Source organism: Symphodus melops, assembly GCF_947650265.1.
Source record: "Symphodus melops genome assembly, chromosome: 15".
In the NCBI taxonomy this organism is placed as follows: domain Eukaryota; kingdom Metazoa; phylum Chordata; class Actinopteri; order Labriformes; family Labridae; genus Symphodus; species Symphodus melops.
The window spans coordinates 22,233,960-22,246,943 of NC_136705.1; the positions used below are offsets into that span (position 1 = coordinate 22,233,960).

Consider the following 12,984-nt stretch of genomic DNA (forward strand, 5'->3'; position numbering starts at 1 on the left):
GTCAGACAAAGTCAGCTGCAGCAGAAACCACCTCAGTTTACATTTTTAAAAGATTCACGGTGAGTGATAATGGCCGACTCCTAAAAAACAGGAAACGCACTGGACAAGATCAGCAAAGAGATGAAACTTGTCACATGCTGTTTTAAAGTTTTACATAAAGGTCTGCATTTGTCAAATAAAATATTTCTATGCTTCCAGAAAAACTTGGCATAATAAAAAAATAAAGTGTACCCTTCCTGACCCAGAGGAGCTACATGTTACACTTAAAGAGGAGTGTGTCATTACATGTGGCAGTGAGTAAGCAACACTGTGTGGCCACAATGACACTTTTTCCCCCATCAATGTCAATGAACCAGGTTAGCTACAGTGTGATTCATTTGGAAGAAATTCCTTTCTGAACTGCAAGAGACACTGATGATGTAATGTCTGTAAGAAGAGAAAAGACACCCACGCCAAACCCCCAGTAGTGTTGAGTCACTAAACTCCCCTTTAAGGTGCACATAGACATTTACATACACCAGTTTCTCTCAGTCCAGCTCCTACAAATCTCATGTAAAAAAAAAAAAAAACCTGAGCGTAAACACATGAAGTCAGGCGCGTCTCTTTCAAATCTTAACCTAAAATGGTAAGAGCACATGAAAGAGACGAACCCCGAGCGCTGTCTTTCTCTGTTTATTACGCTCTCCCCGGGCTGCCAGTGAAGCCCACTTAGCCAAAGAACCCCATCACGTGAAAATAAAAATGAAAAGACAGAATTGTGAGGTTTTAAAGCTTCAATTGAAAAAAGAAACAACTAAAGTTTCCATCAACACTTAGCTGTTTTTGATACATCTCCTCCTGAGGCTACAGAGGGGAGTTTCCACCAGCAGCTGAGACTGTGTGCCCTCTCCACCCAGAGCAGTCCCAGGACAAAGAGGGGGTAAAGAAACATGCACCATGACAACGCTGCTCAGCAACAATCTGAATCAATCACTTTCTTTAATAGTTACCCTGCAGGCCTTTAAAACCAAACTGACGTCCCCCTCCCCCACCTCAGGCACCCCAATGATATTTTAATCCATGTAACACAAGTGGAGGTTTGTGTAACCCTTCTACGCAGTGCGCACCCCCTTAATTGAAAAAAAAAAAAAATCCTCTGACCTACATCTTAGGCCAGCTCTGTGTCATTTGCCTATGCACGACTGTTTACATTATGTTCAAAGTATTTCCTAATTTCACCTCGTAATATAGGTTAATCCTCTTTTGGAAACCTCCACAGGAATTTACAGGCTTTTAAAATATTGTGCAGCTGTCTGTAAATCTTGCTAATGGCTGCCTCTTGATTTATCCCTCATTGACACCAACAAAGGCGTCCATGGTTTTAAAGGCAACATCAAGATTGTGTTTAAAACAGATTATAAAGACAATAGGGAAGCTGTGTGTTGGGCTGCTTTCGTCAGCCATGCTAAGTTTTCACAAGTTAACATTTTCAGAGACACAGAATTACAAAGCAGCTTCTTCATACTTTATTTAGCTTCATTAGCTTCATTATAATCCCAGTAACTGAATGAAATACTCAAACTTTGCAGTGAGTTTACAAAGTATTTAAGCACATTGCTGTACTGTTTGTTGTCGGTGATCTTTACCATGGAAATAACACTTAATTTATACCACTGAGTAACAATTTTCAGCCTTCATTAAACTACATTTTCCCAGTCTCATCACTCATCCCTGTTAGTATAAATGTCAACCAAGCAGAGCACAAAATAAAACTGGTTTTTAATGACTTTAAAACGACGCTGCACATCACTTCTCTAACTGCTGTCTGCATTGAATTAACTGAATAAATATCAGGCCACTCCAAGCGTAGAGCCAGAGATAACGTCAGGCGTTGAGCTTTCACATGTTAAAGAACAACACTATCGATGTTAAGAGATCAGGACTTTGGCCTGGCTTCATTACTGAGACCATTGAATCCAGTGACACCCTGCTGGTGACCACCTGGCTGCGATGGTTCATCCCTCCCGCACCATCACTGCATATGGGCTGAAGCCCTTTGTTAACACCAGATGCCCTCAATAGAGCAGAAGTCCCTGGAGGATTGCTGTGTGTGGAGCAGTGAAGAGCCGGATGGTAATCTGCCCCAATGCAAGGCAGTATTTAAACGCCTGATTGTTGTTCATGCAATTATAAGAATGTAAATATTTTTAAATAATGTGCAAAATCCAAGAGCCAATTTAAGTTGAGCCTAGTTTAATCTATAATTACAGAAATAAAATAAAAACATTTATCAGTAACTGCATGTTTGAAATCCTAAGAGGACATTTGTCACACTGTTCTTTTATCTAAATAAAGAAATGTTTACCTTTGATGCTTTAAAAACTGAATGCCTACCTTAAGAACAGTTTTGCTTCTTACAAACAAACTGTGTGAGACAGGATAATGGTCACATATTATCCGCCTTTTCAACCAGTTTAAATAAGTCTCCCCAAAACATGTGAAGTTTAAATCCGGTCTGATCCTGTATTTGATCATGCCTATAAACCCCTCTATATCAGACCTGCTCAGAGCAGCCTGTTTCTGGGTCTGGAACTGTAAATGTAAATGAGCTGTGTCTGACCACGCCCCCTCTCTCGGAGGGCTCCGGTGGCTTTCTTGCACCACGTCCAGTTGCTTACGGTGAGAAGGCAGAACAAACACCTAGCTGTGGGAGTGCCACCAACAATATACGGCAGTGTTCTCTTAACTCACAGACGCTTAACCATCCCACTAAATAACCTTTTATTTCGCCACTCGAACTGAAATAAATTCTCTGTTCTCTCAAAAAAGTATCAAATTGGCACTGTACCTTAAAGGCCTCCAGCTGTTGGTTGATGACGTCTGTTTCCATGCCAACCGCCTCCTGGGACGCCTCCTTGTCGACGGCCTTACTAAGTTTATCTTCTGCCAGGTGGAGTTTCTCATACAGCTCCTCCAGTTTGGTGAGAGTACTCTGCACCAGCACCTCTCTGCCTTTTGCCCGGTCCAACAGTTTACCACACTGTTTACTCAGAGCGTCCAGGTCTCTCTTCAGGCCTAACAGGTCAGGAGAGGTCTCACTCTCAAGCATTTTCTTACAGCTGTCTCCAGCATTGGCTGTGTTGGCCATTAGCTCTTGCAGCTTAGTAACAAAGCTCTGAATGCTCTCCTGCTGTTCTTTTAGAGTGGCCAAGTCGAGATCCACTGGAGCCATGCTGTCCAACTCATCGTCCAGGTCTGTGAAACGGGTGAACATCTCACGGATGCTGTTCTGGAACTGGCCGATTCCCTGCAGTTTACCCTCCAGGACTTGACACGTCTCCTCTAGTTTCTTGTTCAGGGTGCTGTAGTCTTTTTCTACGCTGTCTGCTTGCAGTAAGAGGTCTGTCACTCCATCAGCATCTGGGATCTCTACCACTAGGTCTTTGGCCAAGCTCTTCAGGTGCTCTACCTGGTTCTGGACTCCCTCTAAACTTTTATGTTGGGCTTTCATGTTGGTTAGGTTCTTGTTGCTGTGTGCCTGCGTTCCCTGTGACTCATAAGCATCCACCTGCTTCTTTGCACCCTCAAGCTGACCCTTCGCCTCTTTATATGCGTCATTAAATTCCTTAACAGTGTGTGAGATCTTCTCGAGGGACTCCCTTTTGCTCTGTAGACCCTCTGCAACATTGTCCACTCTTTTGTTAATGCTAGCCTTCTCCTCTTTGACAGCGTCAGTGTCGGTGTTGGCAACCTCAAGGAGCGTATCTGCAGCTGTGTTGAGCTGCTCCACCATCCCTCTGTGCTTGTCCACATCTTTCAGAAGAGCTTTCACCTGAGAAATGGAGCTCTCCACAGCCACAGGATCGACGTTGAGCTTGACTTTGCCCTCACTAGCTTCACACTCTTGAATCCAAGAGCTGAGCTTCTCCGCGTGCTCCTGAAACTTCAGCGATCTCTGCAGGGCAGTCTGGAGTTTGTCAGCCTGTTCCACAGAGTTCTTCTTCAAATCCTCCCAGTTAGAAGAGAGTGTAGAAAGCTGACCTTGAAGTGCCAACTTCTCTGCCCCCTCAGTGTTCTTCAGAAGCATCTCCCCTTCCCCTATGATGTTGGAATAAGCGCCCTCATGTTCACTGAGAGCCCTCTTGAAACTGTCGTGCTCCTCTATGCTGTTTTGCAGAATATCTGCTTTAGAGGAGATGGACTGGGGCTTCGACTGATCCTGGAGCTTCTGGTCCAGCCATGAGTGGAAGTCTTTGGAGGTCTGGTGGAACTGCTGAGAGCTGGCGAAGGTCGAGTTGAGCTGCTCGACCCGGTTCGCTGGAACAGAAGAAAATCATGTTAAGTGAGTTTAAAGCTGTAACCATAGTGGCTGGCTACTTTCCAGTCACATGTCTTATATAATTAAAGCAGCAACACTGCATGACACAAGGTTGTAAAACAATTTAAAAATATATAGCTTTGACCAGACTGTTTGAACACTCTGCCAGAGGGATTGTGATTAATACACTTGCCTTCTTGTTGTCATTGGACAAACATATATCTAACTCTGACTCATTGTTCTGTCTTTCCAAACATTACAACACTTTATTATTAGGTTAGGTTAAAAGCCAAACCTGCTTTCTCTTCCAGCTGTTTGAAAGGTTTGCTGACACTCTCCAGCTGCCTGGCTAAGTCTGCTTTGAGATAGTCCTCGGTCACCATCGCTGTAAGCTCTGCGTTGACTGCCTCGGCCTCCTTCAGCTTCTTTCTCTCCTCTCTCAGTTGAGAGGAGATGTTTTGGACATCCTCTAACTGCTTCTTCACAGCGTCGGGCTGGGTGCTGTTGCCTTGCTGGTTGGTGAGCTGATTCTCCAACTGCGTGGCCGTCTGACTGATACTCCTCAGCAACTCCTGGAAACGACCCGTCTTCACCGCGGCCTGGTCGATGAGGCCGTCTCTCTCGTCCAGCTGTCCTGTGAGGCCTTGCCATTTCTGGGAGACATTGGCGAGCTGCTCCTTCACCAGCGTCCCACTTGAAGGGTCCTGGTTGGCTAATGAGCTCAGGATGGCTGTAGCAGTTTCCTGGAGTCGCTCAAATTGAGGCTGGCGGCTCTTAAACTCATTCTGGAGGATCTGGAGGTGAAAGTCAGTCGATGTGAATATTCCTTTAAAAGGCAACAAAAGTGTAATTCTTTCTAGAAGGCAACACAAGTGCTGCGGTCTGTTGCAGCAGCTATGTTTAAGTTTGGTTTAAGTTGGGGCTCAATGTCTCAACACAGTTAATCATACTTGTAAACTTGTTGGTTTGTTTGGCTGCACCACGTGGACGTCAGTTTCATCTCAACTATTTGAGCGAAACAGCATTTTCTCTTCGTGTTACAATCAATTAAAACCGTTTTCTGAAAGCAGTGTTTGTTACACTTTTTGAACACATACATAGCTGGTGCAACACAATGCTGTTTCTTTAATGATGTACAAGCGTACACTTGTTCCTGACAACATGCACCATGCCTACCTGAACTTGTTGCTTCTGCATCTTTAGCATGTTGGGATCTATGGAGAGGGGTCCGAGGACACTCATCATCAGCTCCTTTTCTGAGAGCCACTGACCGAGCTGCAGCTCCGTCGTTTGGAAGACGTCCAGGTTCTTGTTGGACTGCTCAAGGTGTTGCTTCCTCTCCTCTACGGAGCCGCTGATATCTGCCCAAGCTTCATCTGAACAGGGAGGGGAGCAGAACAATCACAACGGTGTACTTGAGTCAGCAAAACAGCACCTTTCAATCCACTGTCCTACTGTTCTCGTAGCCAAGCTCCCACTGTGCAGGACTTGGCACGACATATGTGTTAATTTAAATGGGGTGGCAGAAGGCAGTAGGTACTAGTACAAGTTCACACTTTTGTCTCATAGAGGACTTTTCGTGAAAGCCTTTAAGGGAAGGTCAGTGCTACACTTTTATTGTTTATTTACCAAACCTTACAGTTTCAGTGACATAAGATACATGAGCCATCTGGAGACAGTCCCCCAGATCATACCTATTTCTGCAAGCATCTGCTTCCATTTGGCTGCCTCGGGGGAGTTTGGATGAGTCTTAATCAAGTTGAGGAGCTTCTCTCTGAGCTGCTGGAGCTGCTCCTGCTTTTGCTTCATGTCATCCTCACATACCTAAAGGAATACAACACAGTCTTATAAAGCCTTCTTGCAATATGTCATAGGACTCTCCTTCACAGCAGATCACAGTAATGAAGGGCTGTGAGCACTTTCAAATTTAATTCAATTGTTAAAGTTCATCTTGGATGAGCAGCAAAAACATGTCGGTACCTTCTGCTGTTCAAGCTGTGTTTTCACTGAATCTTTCTCAGTTGGGGCGCTGTTCCATGAGGCTGCAGTCTTTTTCATGTCCTTCAGCCATGTCATCATGTCCTCTGTCTCCTTCTGGGCATCTTTCACCTCCTCCACTGAACTCCTCAGCTCTGCTGCTCGATTCTTCAGCTTTCCCCCGAGGCTCGTGTAGCCCTCGTTGACATACGATATGTTCTGCTGAATACCCATCAGCTCTGGAGACATTAAACATAATTCTATAAGCAGGAGTTTGAACCAGAGTGTTAAATATGAGGTTAAAGTTACAACGAGTTAAGGATGTCATTGTAGCTTTAAGGTGCAGTATGTTTAGAATATGAGTGAGGAAAGTTTCTCATGCTCTCTGCAACAGGAACCAAAGTCATTTTAAGAATTCATCTAAAATAACAGCAAGCCTCTTATGCAAACACTTTTTCTAAGTTAAGGTAAAACGTCTCTTTTTATTTCCCTTGCTTTTTATGACACAGTGTTGAAAGCTGAAGGCCTTCAGCTTCAGTTTGGTCAATCGGTCTTGGAAAGAATCTCAAGGAAAAAAGTAAAAAGTGTAGGAAGGTTTATTTTAATCCGTCACATATCCTACCATCTTTAAGAGTGCATACAGCCGTATACCAACACATCACATCACACCACAGACCATGCATTTCCAGCCCACCATCAACACGCGCACTCTTGATTACCTTTATTGGTTAGGTAGGAATGGCTCCCTGGACCACCACCATTAGTAAGAGCTGATGCAAAGACACAACACAGAGCTCGTATGAAGGACAGGCAGACTGGCCAGGATTTTTAGCAATAGATCTCTGAATGTTAGTGATCATACAGCTCTTAGAAGTCCACCCAAACACCATGCTTCCCACTCCACCAAGTAGTTCAAACACATGAGGTTAGGTCTGCTGTACTTACCCGACTTGTTTGGGGTCTTTGTCTTGGCAGGGGATGTGAGAACAGTAATGAGGTTGCACAGCTCCGATCCTTTACTGTTCAGGTCTTTGACCGCAGGGTCTTTGGACGTCCATTCATCTAATAATCCCTGAGGATACAGCAATCACACAGATTAATTCAAATGTATAAAGCAAAGTGTTCAAAACACAGAAAAATGAGGGCGTGTAAAATAGTGAAGTTAGAATACACGTGAAAAAATTGTGAAGTTGCCCAATTTTGCTTTTTACTTTACATTGTAGTTGGAATCAGTGCTACACAATTAATCCTGATTTTACTGTTATCACATTAAAAAAAAACACATAGGAAAGTTGGTATTCATAGAAATAAATACGAAAATAATTTAATATAAATAAGAAAAAAACTATTATTTGCATGTGTACACTTTCGTATTCTGGATGGAGGTCAGGGAGAAATACGGTTCTTTTCTTGTTCTGTCGCTTCCCTCAGATTATTTGGTGCCAATTTAGTGGTGAAAGACTTCTTTGAGGATTTATTTTGGATTCTGGAAGGAAGTCTTTGATTTTTTTTTTTTTTTTTAAACAGACATAAAATGTGAGTCATACGAGTTAATATTCTCTTTAAAATGTGGTTTGGGTCAAGGCTCAGATCCTTTACTTTTGGGCTTTGTGTTTTACTAGTATGATATCTTATCTTAATATCTTGGTGTTGTGACATCCCTTTATCACACATTTTTCTCACATTGTGCAGGCCCACAGGGAGTCTACGTCTCTGATCCTGTCTGTAACATCTTGCAAAGAAAACAGGCCTTTCTGTTTGAAAACATAGTGGTTTCACTCCCACGTCTTTTAACAAATCATCCATCTGTGACCGTCATTAGCTGGCAGAGACGAGCAGGTTGGATAGTAGGGAGTTAAGGGAGGATAGGACTGAGATCTGTGAAAACACACTGACATCTATCTTCTCCAAAACACAGAGAATCCACGATTCAGCAAGATGCAAAGTATAACAGCAACAACTTCTGTTGCAGCACATCAAATATATCAGGGAAAAACAATGCCTCTGTTTACAGCAGACTGTATTATTCATGTCAGGACTCACAGTTACAACGTGCAGGTCCTTCTCCAGAGTCTTCACGCTGAGGCCCGGATGAACTGCAGGTACTTTCTCGTTGGTCTCCTCCAACCACTTTGTAAGAGCGCCAGCAGCAGATCTGAACTCTCCAAGCTGGTCCTGACAGGAGGACACCTCCTCTTCCCTGGAACAAGGATCAGTTACACAGTTCATCCTCGAGTGCATGAACAACACGACACAGACATTCATGTTCGGGACAAGCGTTATAATTAATACTTTAAATGGGAACTACAAAACTCTCTTATTCCTTCGTCCAAACTTACTTTTCTTTGACGGTGTCTTTGAAGGTGTTGAAAGTGTTTGAGAGATTGTCCATCCTGTTCTGGATCTGAGATTTGTTCTCATCAGAGCTGATTTCAGAAAGCTCCTTGGAAAGCATCTGAAGCTTCTCCAAATCACTGGCATGCTCTGCCATCTCAGCTTTGGTATTCTACAGTAAATGCGTATCAATCATTGAATATGTAGTACAACACATCTCTTTCCAAACACAAGAATTGGATCCTTAAAAGGTCAGAACTAAGTCTCAGCAGTGTGGTTACCTGCATGAGCTGAGACACTTCGTCAAAGCTTTTCCCCGGCCCGTCCGTCTCATTCAGAGCTTGGGTACGCTTCACAACAAACTGCTGCACTTTATCTGCAACCTCCTCAAACTGGTCCACCTTATCCTTCAGCTTCTCAAGCTGCGTGACTTTCTGTTTATGCTTGTCGCAGGCGTCCGTGAAGCGCTGGGAGAGAGCGTCCATCTTCGACTGCAGGAGGGCAGCGGCAGACGGATCCGCCGTCTCCACAAACTTCTTCACCTTGGCTTTCATGGTTGAGATGCTGCTCTGTCGACTTGCTATGTCCTGCTCTAAGGCCTTAAAAAAACAAGGATGGACAACAGCAATGTAAACATTTTTGTAAAGTGAATTCATAGCTCATTAAGTAGCTAATAATAAAATCAAAGACACAGCTGATGGTTATTGGACTTCTAAAAATGAATACACACTGCTTCTTTGCTGAGGATGTCTCCTAGGGATGCAGAGTCCAGAGGAATACTTCCTGTCTCCTTCACACTGGCCTCCACTCCCTCCATCCAGCCGATCATCTCGTCCAAACCGTCTTGGACGCTCATGGAGCGAGTCAGCGTAATCTGCAGCTTCTCATTGCGGTCACTCACAGACTTGGACAAGTTGTCATAGCGCTCAACGATGTCATCTGCAATGGATGGAAAAACATTGTGTCATTTTTAGAAGGGTTTAATTTCTCATTGTCTTGGCTCATTCTGGAAAAGAAGCAAAGCATACTGTATATGACATAAGTGAGTCTGATAAAGGATTATATTCACAGAGCTTAGGAGTAAAAGCATTTTTCAGAGTGAGCCAACGGAAATAAAAATGAGACACTTTAAACGCTCTTTTTAACTCTGATAGCTCGTGTACATTTTCAAAATAAAAGAATCAGAATCAGTCTGCTTGCTTATGATCCCACCGACTGACAAGTCAAACTGCAACACTGACACTTTCCAGGGCTTCTTGATTTATAAACTTTGAGCCGTACTTTTAAATATTTAAATTCAAAAGGAGTTCCTTAAAACGTGGCATCCTGATACTCTCTTTTAGTTCCTCGCTCACCGACTGTCTCCTGGATCTCGTCTGAGTTGCTCAGCAGGTCTCCTTCAGAAGTGATCAAAGACTCGGCTGTTTTGCGAAGTGTGTCGATACCCGTCTGATGTCCCGTCATCTGACCTTGTAGGGCCTGGGGATCAACGAGTAAGAAGAGGGATGAGAACAAGAACATGTTTGCATATAAAAGGATATCTGCTTATGTTCACACTGTATCATACTGATCGGATTTTTGTCAGGATGCTTGAATGAAAATAGAAACATGGGAGCAAAGATGTGCAAGAAAGCCTGAACATTATCTGCGGAAATACGAGGTCATTTTTCAGATATAGTTTGATATAGCTGCCTGCCAAGGCCAAAAGCATAGTGCTCCATAGTAGGCCTTCAGGCGCCTCTTATCTGGGCATATCTATGCTGTAAGTCACTACCTCCCTACAGAGCAATGTTTGAGCTAACTGCAGCCAAAGCTTTGACAGAGACAGCTGCGTTTCTTATCCCCCTGCAAGAGAATGCAGGCACAAATAACCAGGGTTAAACTATTCACATGTGGATTTGAATCTGAACAGAGAGCTATAAATAGCCACGCTGTACTTCAGTCAGTGGAAACACTGTATATGGTAAGACAGGTCTACTGTGCCATGACCCTCTATCAAAGTAAAAATGCTTGATGCTCGAGGTGTTCATTCAAAAAGAAAGTGACGAGCTCGATCATTAATTTAAATTCAATCTGAGTCGATGAGAGTCATAGTAACAACAAAGTTAGGCTCAGTATGAACACCTTTTTACTCAATCACTGCACAAAAACAATCTGCATCAGAATATAATGCAATGTTTAGAGGCATTTACATACAACTATTGTAAACTTTAAAATTCAAAGGGAATGATTTAAAATGTAAGAAGGACAAAATCTGAGATGAATCTGATTTCACTTGACACCGAGCCTGACCACCACATCCCCTGCTTTCTGTTTCTCTTGCCTTGGTGTCTTCCAGCTGTTTCTGTAACGTTTGTGGATCAGCTGCAATGGCCTCAGATTGCTGCTTTCTCGCCTCCTCCTCTGAGCTGTTGAGCCACGTCAAAAGACCAGCACTCGACTCGTCATATTTCTTGTATTTGTCCACCACGTCTTTGAGGTTGTTGCCAAGTTGATTGCACTGAAAGAAAGGAGATTAAATTATACTTCATGGATGATAAGACAGGAAGGATTACGTTTTAATGAGACATGACACGTTACATTTCATTGAAGACAATGCTCCCACCTAGTGGCAAGATCAAGCCAGTGCAGCCTATCTTTCAAAATAAATACCTTTGAATGGAGAGTTTTGTATCTGCTGGCTGCTGAATCCAACTTGTCCTTGACAGCAGAGCAGGTTCCTGAAGTATCCACGTGCAGCTGAGCATTTTTAGCTGTAGGGTCATTTAGTCCACAAGCTTTAGCCACATCCAGAACTTTCTGTCCTGAAATGGTGATAAAGCGAAGGTCCCCTTTGTGCGAGATCACATCTTCTGAGAAGCTTTTCTGCCGCAGGAGTTTATCAGAAAGGATATTTAGAGAACTAGCAGGGGTTCCCAGCTCTTCCACCTCACCCTCCGCCTGGTCCAACCAGACCTCAAACTCCTCAGTGTCATCCTGGAACTTCTTCAGCTCCTCCTGCACACACTGCACCTGCTTCATCTGCTGCTCAGCCTGCGTCAGCGAGGCGTCGTAGCGCCCCTTCAGCTCCTGGATGTTCTTCTGGAGTTTCTCCTTCTCCTGCGGAGACAGCACGTCCGCTTGTTTGTCCAGAAGAGCCTGAGCTGATTGTGTGGCCATGATCAGATCCTGCTGCTGGGAGAGGATCTCCTGATGACGGGCCTGTGGGAAGTAAAAACACAACAAATTTGACTTTAAAAGATGATCTTAGATCTGGTGTTTGACATATAACAGAGTCTTTAAATCCTATGATGCCAAAGATCTCTTCTGATACCAGCTGTCCTATTTTAACCACAAATTATCCAGAAACACTGAAGTGAACTTCTGAATTGTTCTAAATGTCAAACAAAAGGCCTGTCTGCAATTACTGCAATACCAGATTCTGAATTGAAGAAGACATGTCTAGTTATTTCATGTTATATCTCATATTTAATCACAACCTGCGTCTTTCAGCTTTATATAAACTGTGATGATCTGTCTGAGATAATTCCCTCGTTTTTTTTAATTAATACACTGATGAGAAAGAAAGCCCCAGTCTGATAAAAATCCTCTGTGTAAGAATTAAATCCTGGACAAACTTCATCATTCTCCAAACCAAGCTGTACCTTGACTCTGTCATATTGCATATCGAGATCCAGAGAAGCGTCTTTCTTGTCACTTGTCTCTCCGTCATCGTCCTTTTCAGAGGCCTGTAACGCGTTTCCATTGGCGTCATCATCGTCTCCTTGCAGTCCCTTAGCTGAGGATTCTTCAGGTAGGTTTCCGTTCTCTTTACTTAGATGGTCAGTTTGATCCAAGCCGTTCTCGTTTTGATCCCCTATGTTTGATATCCAGTCCAGGAGACCCTCGATTTTGTTCTTACTTTCTTCAAGACGCTCAACGGCTGCAGCCTGAAGAGACAGATGGAAAACAAAACACCCAAAATAGGACTTAAAAAAAGAAAAAAATCAGACCTGGATTTTAGCATTATGATTCTTACACTGCATGTCAGATCTGATGCGTTTCGTATTTGAAAGCTAATTTAAACCGACCTTTTCACTCTCCTGTTTTATAGCCGTGGTAACAACCTTCTCTAAATCTTTCCTGGATTCCTCGGCCCGCTGGTTGATGACTTTTGCTTTGCTTTTCGCCTCTTCTAACTTGCTCTCAATGATGGCGATTTCATCCGGCGTCAGCTTGTTCCGGTTCTCCTCCAGAAATCTTTTGGTACTGGTGATGACTTCATTTAAGGCACTGGCGTTGGTCAACACATCTTTTTGCAGATTCTGAAGAACAAACAGAGGAAGTGTGTGGTCAAGACGGATCTGAACTGAAGATAACATACTCAGAAATAAACT

General features: G+C 43.4%; 1 protein-coding gene across 4 annotated transcripts in view; it reads right to left on the bottom strand.

Moving 5' to 3' along the window:
• The window catches only part of dst (dystonin), a 102,967-nt gene that overhangs the window by 29,322 nt on the left and 60,661 nt on the right, over positions 1-12,984 (bottom strand). For all 4 annotated transcript variants that reach the window (XM_079362286.1, XM_079362284.1, XM_079362283.1 and 1 more), the window contains 16 exons: positions 12,679-12,912; positions 12,253-12,537; positions 11,261-11,809; positions 10,932-11,108; positions 9,964-10,087; positions 9,339-9,547; positions 8,890-9,207; positions 8,614-8,780; positions 8,318-8,474; positions 7,220-7,346; positions 6,994-7,044; positions 6,278-6,513; positions 5,992-6,121; positions 5,474-5,673; positions 4,593-5,091; positions 2,828-4,296 (listed from right to left, as the gene is read on the bottom strand). In XM_079362286.1, the coding sequence (XP_079218412.1) occupies positions 2,828-4,296; positions 4,593-5,091; positions 5,474-5,673; positions 5,992-6,121; positions 6,278-6,513; positions 6,994-7,044; positions 7,220-7,346; positions 8,318-8,474; positions 8,614-8,780; positions 8,890-9,207; positions 9,339-9,547; positions 9,964-10,087; positions 10,932-11,108; positions 11,261-11,809; positions 12,253-12,537; positions 12,679-12,912 (4,932 nt within the window). The remainder of the gene's footprint in view (positions 1-2,827; positions 4,297-4,592; positions 5,092-5,473; positions 5,674-5,991; positions 6,122-6,277; positions 6,514-6,993; positions 7,045-7,219; positions 7,347-8,317; positions 8,475-8,613; positions 8,781-8,889; positions 9,208-9,338; positions 9,548-9,963; positions 10,088-10,931; positions 11,109-11,260; positions 11,810-12,252; positions 12,538-12,678; positions 12,913-12,984) is intronic.